Raw genomic sequence first — 17,577 nt, 5'->3', positions numbered from 1 at the left:
TAAAGAACCAAGTAAGGAATCGTTCATGAGTTTTTTGAGGGAAGAGCATTACAGTCGTGTTATAAAATTAAGCATCCGCTGCTTTTTGGAGGGGAAATTTGGTACATTGCACCCGTTTTATAGAAATGAGAAAATATTCCAACCTTTTATGGGACCTTCCTGTGATTGCGGAAATGATTCATGGATTTCTGAAATATTCCAACCTTTTATGGGACCTTCCTGTGATTGCGGAAATGATTTATGGGTTTCTAAAATATTCCAACCTTTTATGGGACCTTCCTGTGATTGCGGAAATGATTTATGGGTTTCTAGAGGGAATCTTTCGGAACATAACATCTCTGTTTTATAGAAGTGTTAGTTTTGAGGTTTAAAGATTGAGGTGAAAATTATAGAAATGTTTATTACTTTTTCAGAGCCTAGGGTGATTTTGGAAATACTTCAGGTCTGCTTTCTACAAATAAAAAAATATCCATGGCTGGGATTTTTTCCTTGGCGGAAGTGGGGATGGAGTGAGGGTTGATGTTATCATCATGTTTATTGTTATGTAAATGAAAAAAAAAAACTGTCAAGTCTTTTTCGGAGAAGGATAAGCTTTTCATGCAAATATTAAGCCACGCAAATGGGAAAGCTTTTACATGTGTGTTGTACCATTGGCGAGTCATGTGTTGTACCACTGGAGAATCTGTAATTCCCAACAGTACCTTCAGCTGGTATCTTTGATACCTAACATTCCTGACCCATTAGTTTAAGTTTTCATTTGGTAGGCAAAAAATACCCCAGTAAATCATGTTAAACAATGATCAATAGTTTTCATTTAACATACGCATCATCTTGTGCAGTTAAGGTTAGATTTTTAAGCATATTTTTGGTCTTGCATCATGAACGTGATTGCGTGCAAGGGATTTAGTGAGTCAATTTTTGAAGCTTTAAGCATTTTCATACCAGAATATAGCATTGTGTGCAGTAAAAAGAGGATCACTCACCATCACCGTGTCGCTGTTACCGTTAAGTTCTATTTTTTTTTTTTCAATTTCTGGATCGCTATAACACTAACGTTTTTTGTATATTTTCAGGGTTTCATGGTAACGTTGTTATTCTGTTTCCTTAACGGCGAGGTAAGTTCTCTTTCACCTGCTATTTGGGACTATATAAGGGCGAGTCGAGCTTCGATTTATTTATTTGATTGGTGTTTTACGCGGTACTCGAGAATATTTCACTTATACGAAGGCGGCCAGCATTATGGTGGGAGGAAACCGGGCAGAGCCCGGGGGAAACCCACGACCATCTGCCTCTTGCTACCAGACCTTCCCACGTACGGCCGGAGCTCGGTCGAGTTTCGAATGTTCATTATTGCTGCGTGTATCAGACTGGAGGTGGAGTATTGAAGCGTATTTATTATCTCATTTAAGTGTGTCATGACTGTCAGCTATAGCAGTAGCGGAACGCCTTACAATCTAACTCTTTCCTCTGTCTGTTTTTGGAACCCTGTGACATAAGGCCGTCGACGTTGCTCGTGTAACTATTGGCGCACTGTAGTTAAGAACAAAAATTACATAAACAGTTACAATGTATTAAATCCAATCTGAACAATATCATATTAAAAATGACGTTATTGTGCCAGAGATTTTATGGATATGATAATATAAAAGACATACAACACAAAGGGTAAATCCAAACCAGCGAGTACAGTGTGATAGTTGACAAATGGTCACACGTAACTGGTGAAATACGGTCTCAATTTACCACAGTTAGGGTTTTATTCTGACTGTTCATGCAAATATGTAATTAGTAGCAAATTACACGCCCCCTAGCACCATGGCTTAAGTAGAATTAGGTAAGGAGAAGCAGTAGTGTTAATTGCAGTTTATTAGACGTCACTCATCTAGAATTCCTCAAAATACTGTATTGTCATCACAATAAATATACAATAACATTAAAACAATGCATAGGGACCAGGCCTCGGGGATGCTTAGTTCACCAAGAGAATGCTGGTGATAAGGAACACAATACTATGAAAGGCGTACGGCACGCTGACTAAATCCAGGCAGCGACGACAGTGTGATACCAGTAGTTGGCAAATGGTCACACGTAACCGGTAAAATTTCCACTGGACGTTGACTGGCAAGGTCACGTGATCCATACGTCAGTGATTTCTCTGTGTTTTGGCCCTCTAGTTAGTATACGGTTAATCATACATTTCCCTCCTTTTCAATCAATTGACTCTCTACCTTATACTTCAAAGGTGCAGGCTGAAATTGTCAAAATGTGGCGCAGACGCAGATTTAGTCGAGGAGGATCATTTCGTTCAAAGACATGGACTTCTTTATCGTCACACTGGAACCGTCACCGGAGCACAGAGGTCGAGAAAAAGCGGATCAAACCGCGGCGGTGTATTCTCTTCCGGTCTAGAGGCAGTAATTCGGCTTCCACGAACCGCCGATCAGGAATAGAGTCGATGGAAATGTCGTCTGCTGCCGACCGGTGTATACCGACTACAGAAGAAAGTGTGCAAATGAGAGTAATAAAGGAAACCAGAGAAGATGTCAGCAAAAGTAGTTCTAAGGAAGAAAGTGTACAGAGTGACCATAACGAAAATTTTAGTAACTTTGCAGTGATCGAGTGTAAAGCTGAAGAAAATGACCCGGACGAATTCATCAGCAGTAGATAGCCTAACACTTTGGGATATGGGAATCGTTGATATAGAATCCCTCACCCGTCCCATTGCCTCGCCGAAACAGACATTACTGGTGCAATTTCTATCAAATTTGCGGGACGGCGTGTACGGAGTGTGGTCTTTTGTGGTGACCGCACTGTTTGGATGAAAGTGGGAAGATTAACCAGCTTCCGAAAACCATCATCTAGAAATTGCTTTTCTTAGAAACACTGCTATGAGCAGATTGAAGGACGATAACACGACTGTGTATTTAGTTCTCGTAAAGACGAAAGGACGTAAAGACCTAAGTTATTCTGGCCAAACACTGTGTCTCGACCAACGTACAACTGTATATTCACTATATCAGGTGAAGGTATCCATTTTGGGGGCAAAGAAATGACCCCGTCCACAACATGGGTTTTGATATCCCTGTACTGTTTACAAGATTTAATTAGTTCACTTACAAATTTCCATTCCTAAACGGTTCTGGCAATTGTTTTCGGGGAAGGCTGTGCTGGTTTAATGTTCACCGGGAATCCGATATCTTCTTGCATTGCCTGGAGCCTCAGTAATTAATGTTCATTTTTGAAAGAGGCATTTGAAGGTCAAGCATCATGTCCTGACTCGTCTCGGGGATATCCACATCATATTATCGTCGACTTTCTTGTATCGTTTCAACGGGTAGAATGTGTTTGACATCGCACAGCAGAATGAGAAGTTGCAAACCTCCCAAAAACTTAAAGGCTAAACAATTGCCGTCAAAAATACCGCAGGGTTATTTGGATTAATTGCTTGATTGTTGATTTCCAGTTACCATGCCATTCCCAAAGGAAACATACGCCAATGGCTTGCGTTTTGTCGTTGATAGTTTTTTTTTAAAATTAGCTCTCGTGCCGAATGACAAAATACAAAATGCATTAGCATTACAGATGTTGTTCTAATTTTTACGACGTTGATAATGTTTGTCTCCTGGGTGATTGGAGTATAGCGATTTTTGGCACGTTGCCAAATTCTGGGCGTTAGTGGTGTCCGTTTCACAAAGATGTCGTACATGCACGATAATAGGACATATAGGATAATGGTAGGGCAATAGTAACGTACAAAATATCGTACGACAAACGTCCGGTAAAAGTATGTCGTACGCCGCTTTGTAAAACTGGGCCCTGTTTCGGTGTATTATTGGAAAGAAAGTTATACCATTTATCGCTGAATATTCAACGACATATTTTCTATATCATATATGGGAATGACAAGAATATTCTAAACAACTGTGGATATTCCACATTCCCTTAAATTATTTGTAGTATCTTGAAATCCACGCATGACAGTGGAATGTGTGGAAAATTGTGCAGGTTTTCTCTGAAACTAGGAGTTCGTCGAGCCAACTCCTGCGTTTTTACGTAGCTTTATCCAAATGGTCATTCAGTATGAAACATGACCTGACATATATGACCTAAATATAATTCATTCTAAATCAGCAATCTGATTGACGAAATTATTGTGCAACTACTCATGTTTTATTAAATGTATTTCGGTTGTATTTATTTCCAATGCCATGTCTTGCATCGTGGAACTCATCTTTAACGGCACGTCTTTCGGTGTTATTTATTTACAATGCTATGTTTCCTTTGTAGCCTGGATAAAAGTCAATAAACACATCCGTACGTGGGGAGGTCTGTCAGCAACCTGCAAATGGTCGTTCATTTTCCCCAGGCTCTTCCCGGTTTCCACCCTCCATAATGCTGCCGTCGTCGTCGTATAAGTGAAATATTGTTGTGTACGGCGTAAAACCCCAATCAAATAAATAAATAAATAAAACACATCCAAGTCATAAACATAGGCGCCTGTGAGCGTCAATCAGTACATCATATTAAATAGCATCTGAGGGGAGTTGGATGAATACCTACTTCACGTGTAACAGTGATGATAGAATGTATGCTCGGATCATTGGGCTAAAAATTCAATGTTTTTAAAACAAATCGTCATCTGCCAGCATGGTAACTCATTTAAGTACATTGTACTCGCATGGTAACTCATTTAAGTGCATCGTTCTTAAAGTACAGAATTGTCAGTTAATACACTTAAGAAGTGCATGTTACTACGAGTTTGAGGGCTATCCGCCATCTTGAACAATTTCGTTTTGCTATTCAACTGTGAGTTTGTCAAGACTATGGCCACACGCACATGTGTGGGCATAGTTTTCCAAGTCACATGACGCCTAATACAAACAATGTCAGTTCGCAATAACAATTAATTTATGTACCATTGTTAATGTAAACTTTAGCAATCAAATCTTAACAACAGTTACATTGTACGTACTTCTCAACAGCTGCTGGCCCTGGCAAAACTTAAACTGTATGATGACCTGGTGCCGTCACGCAGACAAAAGAGATCGCCAACTGGACCCGCAAGGTCCAACAATTACGTGAATACTGCAAAGCGATTGGCCAATGTTGTGGACACCAAAGGCTGAACAATGGGAAAATGAGTTTAAAAAAACACAAACTCACAAAGCGTTTGGCCAACGTTACGGACACCAAAGGCTGAACAATGGGAAAATGAGTTTAAAAAAACACAAACTCACAAAGCGATTGGCCAACGTTGCGGACACCAAAAGCTGAACAATGGAAAAATGAGTTTAAAAAAAAACACAAACTCACAACTATCTCCTCTGTCAAACTTTATTCGATCTCTTTCTTAATTATATCTAAATGTTCACAACAAAATGTAATTAAGAGGCCATACCACAAAATTCCATGAAAAAACCACATTTGCTTGGTTTCCTCACCCAATAAGCCCGACCACTTGCATAATTGAGATACTTGAACTATGTCTTTTGTCAGGTTTCCTCACCCAATATGTTTGACCACTGCCGTATAAAATGACGGCGTCTCTTGCTAGGCGTCCTCACTGTTGTATAATTTAGATATATGAAATACGCATTTTGCTCGGTTTTCCTAGTCCACCATGCTTGAGGACTGTTGTGTAATTGAGATACACAAATTACTGTCCAATGAGCCTGACCACTACCGTATAATTGAGGTACATGAAAGAAAAATGCATACAAAAAATAAAGGTTGTATGTGTGAAAATCAAATAGGTAATGTGAGGATTTTTCATTGAATTCGTTACAATTCGTTATTGAATAGTTTCAGTTAAAAAAAACAAAGAAAAAAGCATGACAATTCACATTGTAACTTGGGTCATCTTCTAATAAAACTGACTTCAGATCACAAGGACTAATTCAGATATTCGTTAGAATTAAAAATCCGCCAGCTTGTTATTCAAAACAACGAGATTATGATATATTTATTTATTTACTTTATTTGATTGGTGGTTTACGCCACACTGAAGAATATTTCACTTATACGACGGCGGACAACATTATGGTGGGAGGAAACCGGGTAGTCTGGGATCGTAATCGGAGGGTGAAAATATTTTGATTAGATTTTCTTGAGTGACATGTGCTACTTGTACGATTAGGGGCCGGGTGAAATGTTACAGGTATGCTTGATTTGAGTTCGGCAATCGGAATCTCTGTGGCTAATGGTAAAAGTATAAAATCGAGCCTCAGAGATGCGCAATGGTCTAGCAACTACGTACCTTATTTGCAAAAGTTGAGTCGTTCTACTAAATTATTTAATCTCGGCTTGACACCTTTGAAAGTATAGCAGAAGAAAACTGGCAATGAAGCTGCCACGCTAACAACGGATATGTAAAGTAAAAAGAACAAATCGTCGTTCAGAGAAATTTCTGAAGAAAATATAACCAACGACATTATTACGGTAAACGGAACCCATGTAAAAAAGAACGCAAGCAATATTAATTTCGCCAGGCGCCGTTGTTTAACATTTCTGTTCTGCGAGTGAAATGACAGTGTGGAGTTCCTCGATATCTGCCCAACGTCGATGGCGACCGCTTGTTGCCTGGCAATACACAGAACTCCACATGCAGAAACAAAAGCCAGAGTTAGGATAGGAAATACCGTAGCGGCAAACGTGTAGAAGTACCATGTGGGGAGTTGCGACCAATCACAGGTGTCGTTTGATCCTTCCGCCTCACGTAACAGGAAAACACAGAGGCTGATCATATAGATGACCGGAAGTGTCCACTGCGTAACACATAGCCGTGTTTCCCAGTTTGAAAACGCCAGGCCACGAAACGGAAACCGAAGTGTCAGGAAAGTTGTGAAGCAGAGAGTCGCACATGAAGTTACAATCATCAGAGCCCCCAAATCTACTATTATAAATGAGAATAGACACACTAGGCGACTTTTAAAGACATCCAAATCGTTAAACTGCAATACTGATACGGGTAGTCCGATTAACCCGTTGTAAATGTCGGCGGCCAGCAAGCTGATGATTTGCTTCTTGTGGCGTTCCACAGTCACACCATACACAACGAATAAAGTGACAAAGTTCACAGTGACGACCCATGTCACACACAGGACTGAGAAGACGGTACAGGCCACAACTCTTACATCCGCCGAATCTACTGATGTTGTGTTGTTCTTCATTACGATTTGTTTCTTCTAAATTGACGCTCTTTGGTCACTGTGTGAGGAAAAACGTGGAAATTACTTAACATAATTAAAGACTTACAGCTTAGAGAGTAAAACCAGAGCAGCGACGACACGGCCTCTTGTCAATTTACATTAGTCAAGGTATTATTCTAACTGTTCACGTAAATACATGAATAGTAGCAGCTTGGACGCCCCCTAGCACCAAGGCTCAAGTAGAAGGAGGTAAACAAATAGCAGTGATATTAATTTCAATTTATTATAGGTCACTGGTCTAGAATTACTCAATATGCTGAGTTGTGATCACATTTAACATACAATTACATTAAAACAATGCAAAAGGACCAGGCCTCGGGGATGGTTAGTCCACCAGCGGAATCCTGGTTTATACGGGAATACAATTCACTCGGGTGCAATGAAGGTGTGTTCAGACGAAAGCCTTCAAAAACTAGAAGGATGTCAGCTCTAGTTTTTTCGTGTGTTCATGCTGTAGAAAACCACTCATATTTCACTTGTTTACTGTTTTGTATTCTGCTTGTGACCACAAAGACGTAAACCAGAGACGCAGGCTGGGAACTTTGCATCACTTAACGATTGTTTACCTTGACATACAGCCAAGGTAACTTGTCTTCGTATGGTCTCTCTTATATTCCACATCACATCACGAATCCAGTCAAAGACAAATTGTTGATGTCTGAACAGTTGCGCATCACATGTGCATGTGCTGGGAAAGTATTTTTTCACATATCGTTGTTCTGGGCGTCCAAACAACACAGCATTTTGAATATTTCTAGACCAGAGACGTCTATTATATTGCAATAAACATCAGTGCATTTTTGTTTTTACCTAATTCTGCTAAAGCTAGGGGGCGTGTAAATTGCTACTATTTATGTATTTACAGGAACAGTTAGAATAAAACCCTGACTGAGGTAAATTGACAAGAGGCCGTATTTCACCGGTTACGCATGACCATTTGCCAGCTTTCACACTGTTGTCGCTGCTCTGGTTTTACTCTATATGCTGTACGTTTTTCATTATATATACTGATATTTTCTATAAATCCAAGTGTCTTACCTCCAAGCGCACAGGAATATCCTGGATACCTCCCCCGACAATACATCAGTTGTGATTTATCCAACTGTGAAAGAGGATACTCCCAAATAGCTACTTTTAACTAGAACCGCTAAACAGTTCCCTTGCACAAGGTTGTCGTTGTCTAAGTGATAACCTGTCCATACAGTCTCCTTACATGCGCACACAACGATCGATACATTTAGCGCTTTATCTGGGCAATTTATCGCCTCAGAATATATGGACAATATAACTGCTGCATCGCATATCGCACCATTATAGACACCGTAAATGTTGCTTTGCATATCGCTTTATTGACAGGCAATGTAGTTGTTTTTATAAGCAAACGTTCTGAAAAATGAGTTCGCTTTACCCAAACCGATTAATACATTAAACACTGCATCTAAATTGTTTCGTGTCATGACATTGACACGTCCACCCACAGAGCGAACCACGATTCATAGTGGGACTACAAAATCGCACTCAAGGGAAATGCGTCTCTTCCTAGGATAGCTTGTTTCGAGATCAACAGCCATTAGCCTTAAGTGGAGTCTATATGGACGGTCTTCACATTCAGGAAATAGAGTAAGCGATGAATTACGATATTAATCATCAAAATGGGCTTTTGGTGGCTTAGTAGACTTGCAGTTAAGCATGGACAACTGAAATTGATTAGTGAGGTGGCCATTATGATGAATGAGATTGTGTACGCAGGTGATATGTAATTTAGCGTGGTTACTGGTCTCAGGTAAATTGCTATTGCTCACCTTTGTGTTGTCACAACTGACAATTTCGGCGTGAACGGCGTGTGCATTTTCCATGGCGGTCATTGTTCAATTTTGTGGGCACTCTCTTTAATGAAATAGCTCTCACGGGTAACAGCTACGCAGATTTTTTTAATTATTAAGGATATGCTTTGTCGTCTACACCGTTTCTTTTACATTTAAGATCGAGAAGTAAACATACAGAGCTTAGCATCCCACCATATAAATACGATAACACACTAGCAACTGCTAGTATAACCACTGTAAATTGGCTGCCTTTATATTTTCAAGTAACTTAACAGCATCACAGGTTTGCGTTTAAAAGAATGTACGTCCACGAAATGATCTTCGCAAAATAAAACATTTCATCTAATGTACAACACAGCACACAAAATGTTAGGCACTCGTACCTAACTTACAAGTGTCATTCCACAGAACAGCTTTCATAGGTTTATGGCGCTTTATGCCGTTCTCAAGAAACATTTCCTTGCGCAAGATCCAGTTTTTAAACGAGTCAAAATTATTTTTCTGAATTTCAACTTCACTGCAATATCACGATAGTTTGATCTTGTAGCAACTCCGGTGTTCAAGTTCTTTTTAAAGCACAGCACCGCGGAAGAATTTTACTGCAGTCACAAGGCACGACCACTCCTCAGGTACCTACTACGCACAATTGCAATATAACCCTTATATACGAGGGCTATTACTTGGGAAAAATTTGCTAGCAACCTACAACCTGTTGAAGCGGGGTGGGGGTGGGGGCGGTCCCACCATAATGCTGACCGAGGTCATATAAGTGAAGCATTCCGGAGGACGACATTAAACACCAATAATAAAAAAATGAGTAACTATAGGATTATAACATGGGGATTCAGAATCCCGTAATATACCTAGGATAGTTTGGATACGCCTAATCACAGATCTAAAGAATAGAAATCCAAACTATTTCTAGTGTACTGACTTTTATTAATTTTTTCCTCCATACATTTCTAGTATGTGTAACCAACAAAGTTCTGCAAGATCTCTTTATACTCCAGTAGCAATCCCCTGTTGCGTATACCCATGAGTGGTACTGAAATGTATATCCGATCTTTTGCGTTTAGCAGCATGTCAGATTTTAACACTCTACCTGAAATTGTTGAACGATGTCTAAATGTTGATTCTTTTAAATATCCTTGTAAATTTTGTTCTCGGAAATTTGAGCCTCAGTATGACGCTAACATCGTTTTAATTTGCTTTCCCATATTTTTATATTTGTTTTCATTGATATTCATTATTGTTCGTTTTTTTTTAAATCGAAGTGCATGAACAGAGATTTATTTTTCCTATTGAGTTTAAAATACAGATTATCAATGTTAACAAGCTCACAAAAGATAAATAAATAAAACGCAAAGCGAAGAATAAATTAACTCATTTTCTGATACTTTACAACATAAACAATACCCATATTATGGCTCCTATAAACACCCGTGCACATAGAATTTTGTAACACTAACACAGTACCATTTTTTTTAGGTGTGGACTAACCACTGGACACTTATTCACATTAGCGACCACGCTCTTGCAATGCCCCGTATTTTGCCCCGTGGTCTTGGCTTTACACATATTTCAATTTGTTTGTGTACATTGTATATAGGTCAAATTACAAGTAGGCATTTCACAAAATGTTTCCTTTTAACAATATGACATTGTGGGGATTTACAACACGATACAGTTTTACACTCTTGTTGTCCAACATGCAGGAAGTACATATCTTTATCGACCATACAGGAATGAAAACACCAAGGGTAATTATTATATAAAATGGTAAAGCAACCCCACAGGTATATTTCCAAAATCATATTGTTAACAACACAGCGTTGTCAAAGCGTGGTCTTCGTTTAATGTCAGAAGGAAAACTAGATTCCTTTTAAATCAATTTATATAATGCTGAAGCATTGGAGTTTTGCTAAAAACATGACATGTATAGATACAAAACTTCGCTTGGAGTAAAATATGCTTGACCGCATATATCCCCAATATACCAATGCGTGTACTTATACAGGAGGTCATTAACACCTCACGAGAACTGATTCAATTGTGAACACTCTCAGAAATAATTTCCACATACGTCACACGAAGCATTTTCAATCTTTCCTGTAAATACTCATTGCAAAGTATAACAGAGTTTAATAATTTAGGTCTTAGGTGTGACTCGATCAAGGATTGATCCTGGATCTACCGGTCCCAAAGCGGACGCTCTAACAACTGTGCTATCTGGGCCGGTAATAATAATTTACGCTAAATTTGCTTTATTTTATTTCAAGAGGTAGATTTTGTGGGACATTCCAAGTATGTTCAGGGTTAATATTATTCGAAATATTCCACTAAATATATTCAAAATTATGCTGACTAGATTGTAACATAGTATATCGAAACTTACAAGAGAAAAGAGCAGCCTAACCATTCACTGTTGAGATTTCATTTAGATTTTTAATGATCGAGTTCTTCTTGTAGACTTTAGAACCGATATAGTTTACTACTGCCGTAACAATGTTGCAATATTCCTTAGATCTGCACAGAAATAAAGACATTTTTACCGAATCCGTTAGGGTCAGGAGCCTTCCACTGCAGTCTTGAATATCTTTATCAAATGTGATTCCGGCCTCATATCTCGCTTTACTGAAGAGTGATTTTGGCTTCAGTAAAATATTTTTATTGTTCCAAAGTATGTCATTGTAAAGGTTAAACTTCTCCTCAACTTTAACATGAGACCATTCTGATAGCAGTTCTTGATATTGACAGCAATGGACTTGTTTAACTTTGATACATCGTATTAATATTTTGATTTAGGATGAAATTGACTGGAGGAGTAATCTCCCCTTCCTCTCAACTGCACATTTTCTTCGTCAGGATTAACGTCAGACGCGTTCTCACACCCGTGAAAGCATAAGCGTAAAACACAGGTATAGAAGCAGATGCAGCCAAGATGGAAATGTGGACGTAGAAAAAATATTCATCGTGCACGGCGGAAGTAGCTGGGAATAAGGTCAGCGACGCCGTAACGGTAAAGGGTAACCAAGTCAGGGTAAAGGTCAGAATTACCATTCTTGCCAGACGACCATGTTTTACTGTTCTGTTCTGCGAATGAGTCGACCTTTCAGAGTTAACTGACATTTCCACAGATTCAATGGCGACTGCGTGTTGCCTAGCGACACAGAGAACTGCAACGGCTGACCCAAACGCTAGAGTAATGATTGGAAAAAACGTGGCTACGAAGCTATAGAAATACCATTTGGGGAGATCCGACCAGTCGCAGTTTTCTTCAGTGCTGCCTTCTAACCGTGATAACATCACGGCTGTGACAAGTGTGTAGGATATGGAAAAAATCCACTGTGCTGCGAATAACAGAGTTTCCCATTTCGATACCCTCTGAGACCAAAGCGGAAACCGGATGTTCAGAAATGTTGTGAAACACAATACGGCGCATGCACTAAGTAAGCTCACAGCGCCGAAGTCTGCAAGTCCAAATGACAGGATGCACAACAGGTGGTTTTTAAACACATCCAGATGATACAACTGCATTATGTATATCGGCAATCCAACAACTCCAATATAAATATCCGCAACCAGCAAGCCGACGACCTGTTTTTTCTGGCGTTCCATGGTTACACCGCAAACCGCCATCAAAGTCAAAGTGTTCCCAACGACGATCCATACACCACATACGGCACTGAACACAGTACAGACAAAAATACCGGTGTCATGCGATTTAAATGAGGTTCCGTTGTTCAACGTCATAGCGTGCTTCTTAGCTATCTAGGCATTGAGACAGTCTACCAAAATAGACCTCCAAGTCATACCACGGGTTGACTAGTGGGCAGTTAAACAAAACTTGGTGTATCTCGGATATATACACACATTAAAGTCATCGGCCTTGTCCCACAGCACATTTGCTGACAATTAAGAGATAATTCGGTGTAAATCGATTTCATTAAAGTCACCTGGAAATTAAACGCAAACTATGGGCGATACTACAAGGCTTGTAGTCTGACATGAGCTATTATCAACTCCACTAGACAAGTAGTTGTGTACGAACGTTGACAGGCACTTGAATGAGAAAAATCTACTAAAATTGATTAGGGCAGCCACCCAGAACTAATTCCTAAAGAGAAAAGTAAGTCACACGACTATGTCTGACCAAAATAATTGAGTCAGAACATAGGCTTAAGAGGCCATTCTCTTTAGTATTATGGTCTACACGCATCATATCGGACTTTTGTTTTAGGTCTTCATATTGGTTATTGTGGACTTAACAGGCATTGCAGGAAATCACACTACACGGTATGAATAGGCCAGATTATCTGCTTTTCGTCAACCAGTGTAGAGTAGATTGTTATGGCTTAACGCCTCATCGACAAGTCCAGCCATGTCGAGGAGATGAAACAAACTAGGATTACAACTCCAGCCTAAACCAATGAACTTTCAACGCTCTTTTTTGGCCTATACGGCGTTTTGAAATCAAATTACACCCGATCCGACGCAATAAACTAGAACGTCATTCGATTAGAAATTTGATTGGAGTATAGTCTTCAAAGGCCCTGCTAACCCACATCGTTACAGAATTAGAACGTTTTTGGAGTACAGTTTTTTCCCTAGTTGCTACTCGCCACTTCAGAGACGTATAGTAAATAGCCAAATTTGGAATCAGTGCAAAATGATGTGTTTATTTGATCAATAAGATTAAACGTTATCAGGATGACCATGCAAAACTGTTTTGAATAAATTTTTAATAACTGATTCATTTGAGGAAATGCATCTAAAACATGCATCTAACAATGGAAATCTATGGTGCACTTTTAATGCCATATGTGAGTGAAGCGAGTGCGAAAGTCTCTAAAAGAATTTATGGGCGTTTGTAGATCTAAGCGTCCCCTAGATCTGGTCCCTTTGCACTGTTTTCATGCATCTGTGTATTAAATGTGATGACAACACAGCATTTTCAGTAATTCTAGATCAGTGACGTCTGGTAATTGCAATTAACATCACTGCGTTTTTGTTTACATAATTCTGCTCAAGACATGCTCCTAGGGGCGTGTAATTTGCTTCTTTTTTGAACACTTACATAAATAATTGGATTACAATCCTGACAGGTCAATTAACAAGAGGACGGTAATACGTGCGACTATGTGGTAATTATCATACTAGAGTTATCTCCACATATCCAGGGGCAATAATCGTGTAACAGTTTTTAGAGGCAATGTTAGCTGAGCTCCATATATCGCACACCACAGTTCAGCCGGTAAGTCGTCTCAGTGAAGCAGCACTAGATAAAAGAGTGGTGGAAATCCGCCCTGCAACAAGGAGGCACATCACATACACCTTAAGGATTCCTTTTTCGTCATATGACTGAAAAATTGTTGAGCACGACATAAAACCTGAAGTACTTACTCGAATCAAAGCGCAACTAAGATATATATTTTGCTAACGACAACTGATATTCCAGCATGTTACACGTTTTGAATAATGATGTCACTTAGTCTGTTTCGACGCATGTATCCTTGGCGACCCTTACTACGACTCGTGGTCGATATCTTCCATTCGTTGTATGTAAAGTCATTAGATAACTGGGTCCTGGCTTGCATGTTTACTGGATAAGGTATAGTGTCTGTATTTTTGTTACACGCAGGCTGATTTATGTGTATTTACTTATATTATTGGTGTTTTATGCCGCACTCAATGATTTATTTATCCGACAGCGGCCAGCATTATGGTTGGAGAAGCCCGGGGGAGACCCACGACCATCCGCAGTTTGCTGGTACATCTTCCCACGCACGACTGAAGATACGTAGATACAGTTGCATTGTTCCCACACTCAGCGTGAATGTAGACCATATTAGCTCGGAACCACACGGCATAAACAAAGACGGCGCTGTCTCGGCCATGTACATCATGCTCTATTTATGGCCGAAAACTGACCCCTCCCCCACCTATTTAAAAACAGGGGAAAAAACACTACCAGATGTGTCATGGTTTCCTCAAATTCTCTATTTATTGATTTCGTCACGCTTTTGTTTCTCTGTAATAATTGCTTTAAATAATGTCTGATTCTGATAAATTTATGTGTGCATGTTCAATTTACGTAAACTCAGAGATATTTAGAAAACCAGTATTATCCTTGCATATAATTCTTAACCATAAAATTAAGACATACAGTACAGAAAAACAGAATAGAGCAACGATGACAGTGATATCTGGCAAATGGTCACAGTTTTTCACAACCGGTGAAATACGGTCCCTTGTCAACTTACCTAACTCAGGGCCCCCATTCCAACTCCCCATGCAATTGCAACTACCGGGCAAAAGAAACGTATAACCTTGTTCAGCACCACAAGAAAGAGAAAGAAAGACAGACAGTATCAACATGATAAGCATTATATTGCAATAAACCATTTTCGAAGTTCTGTTCAAAAATTCAAAGCCATGTGGATATTACACTTGCTGTCAGGCCGAGTAAAGAAGGCATGGGGTAAATCTGAAAAATTACACAAATGCAAGTAAAGGGACTCCCTTAAAAAGATGTACCTAATGTCCTATCATGTCATAAGACAGATCGTTAGTAGCGTGTGTGAGCACCCATTGCATCAATTAAAGCCAAAATACGTCTCCTCATAGAAGTCGTCAGCCGCCGGATGACGTCATCAGGAATTCTGTCCCACTCCTCAAATAAAGCCTGTTCGAGCTGTTGCCTGTGTTGTGGGGGAGGGACGTGTTGTCTCAGGCGTCAATCAAGATGATCCCACAGATGCTCTAAAGGATTCATGTCTGGCGATCGTGCTGGCCAAGGCAGTACGTTGACATCAACGGTGTCCAGATAATTTAGTACAACTCTGGCGGTATGAGGTCGTGCATTGTCCTGCTGCAAAAGGATACCCCTTTGCTGTTGATGCACGAATGGCACCACAACAGGTTCCAATATTTCATCTCGGTATCTTTGGCCAGTCAGATTTCCCTGGATGATGACCAATCTCGTTCTCACCTGTCCACAAATTCCGCCCCATACAAGCACCCCACCAGCACCAAAAGGGTGGACATTCTGAATGCAGTTTTGTGCCAATCGCTCTCCCCTGCGTCGATACACACGAATTCGACCATCATTTCTGAAGAGGTTATATCGGCTTTCATCAGTGAACAGCACTCTTTCCCAGTCTTGCCGCTGCCATCGACGTACAACTCTTGCCCAGCGCAGACTGTTTTGACGGTGTAGAGGAGTCAATGCCATTCCACGGAAGGGCCGATAGGCTCTGATACCACTCACGCGGAGTCGTCGTAAGACTGTGCGTCTGCTGATGGGGTGTCCCAGTGCCGTTTCCGCCGTTGACGTTGCCGTCACAAACCGGTTACGCAGGTGGATTGTGCGGATGTATCGGTCTTCGCCAGCCGTTGTAACACTTGGCCTGCCCGATCTTGGACGATCTTGTGTCCTGCCTGTTAGGCGGTAACGACCCAACAGTCTGCTGATGGTGGCTTGACTGCAATTGAATGTTCTGGCAATGTGGTGTTGGCTGGCCCCCATGTCGGCCATGCCAGTGGCTCTATCACGTTCTGCTTGTGTGAGTCTCGGCATCTCTTAGATGTTTTTTATGGTATTGCACCCTTACCATGTGCTACATCGGTATTTACACGGCGGTCATTATCGAGAATTTTCAACAGGGCCCGAAACTCTGTTTTTCCGATTTTTCATGATGTCTTACACCAATTTCAATGAGTCTTGTTAAAAAGTGACGTGTACACAGGGTGCTTATGTGCAAACGTATTCGCACAACGTTCAAACTTATTCAACTTATTTTTCCATAGAAAAAACTGCATTTAAAAGTTATACGTTTCTTTTGCCCGGTAGTTTATATTTTGCAGAATTAGGTCCAAAAAAATGCAGTGATCTTAATTGTAATTTATTAGACTCACTGCAGGCCTAGAATTACTCAATATCCTTCGTTTTGACTGTTGTTTGACATGTTTCTTGCAAGAATACCTAATATCATCGCATTTTCATCCAAATCTATGGCATTCATTCCGACGCCCTTAAGACAAAGGTCGATAACGAACTTTACACGTGCTAAAGTTCTGCATATTTACCGTTAGATAAATTATATCAATTTGTTTGTCGTTTTTGCAAACCAAAGAATGAATGAACGAATAAATGAATGAATGATTATGGCTTTACGCCACTTTGGCAACATTGCAGCCATATCGTGGCGAGAATAAGGTGAAGAGACGAGGCGGTTGAGGTTTGCGGTATGACCGCAGGAGCATCAAAAATGGAACAAAAAAGTTCAGACATGTTTAAAATCAGTTAAAAGAAAAATAAGAGTTAAAAAGTCGAAAGCCTGCATATTTTAAAAATAGTATATCTAGAAATCTATATGTATTTAACTTTTCATCTGTAAATATTTATTACGATTAAAATTTAAATTCTATGATATAGGCCAATGGCCCTCAAATATTTTGTAACAACATCGCCAGCGATGCTGTCAAATAAATCATGTATAGAGTTGAGCGTGTAGAATCTTTGCCAAAAATGTGCAAATTGT

At 39.9% G+C, this 17,577-nt stretch overlaps 1 protein-coding gene across 1 annotated transcript in view; it reads left to right on the top strand.

The window, feature by feature from the left end:
• The window catches only part of LOC135478091 (secretin receptor-like), a 39,421-nt gene that overhangs the window by 18,177 nt on the left and 3,667 nt on the right, over positions 1-17,577 (top strand). Inside the window, 1 exon segment of the mRNA XM_064758362.1 lies at positions 1,074-1,115. Within this exon segment, the coding sequence (XP_064614432.1) occupies positions 1,074-1,115 (42 nt within the window).

Source organism: Liolophura sinensis, chromosome 11, assembly GCF_032854445.1.
Source record: "Liolophura sinensis isolate JHLJ2023 chromosome 11, CUHK_Ljap_v2, whole genome shotgun sequence".
Classification (NCBI taxonomy): Eukaryota; Metazoa; Mollusca; class Polyplacophora; order Chitonida; family Chitonidae; genus Liolophura; species Liolophura sinensis.
Note: the sequence above shows the minus strand (reverse complement) of the source record. Positions and strands in the feature narration are given on the sequence as shown.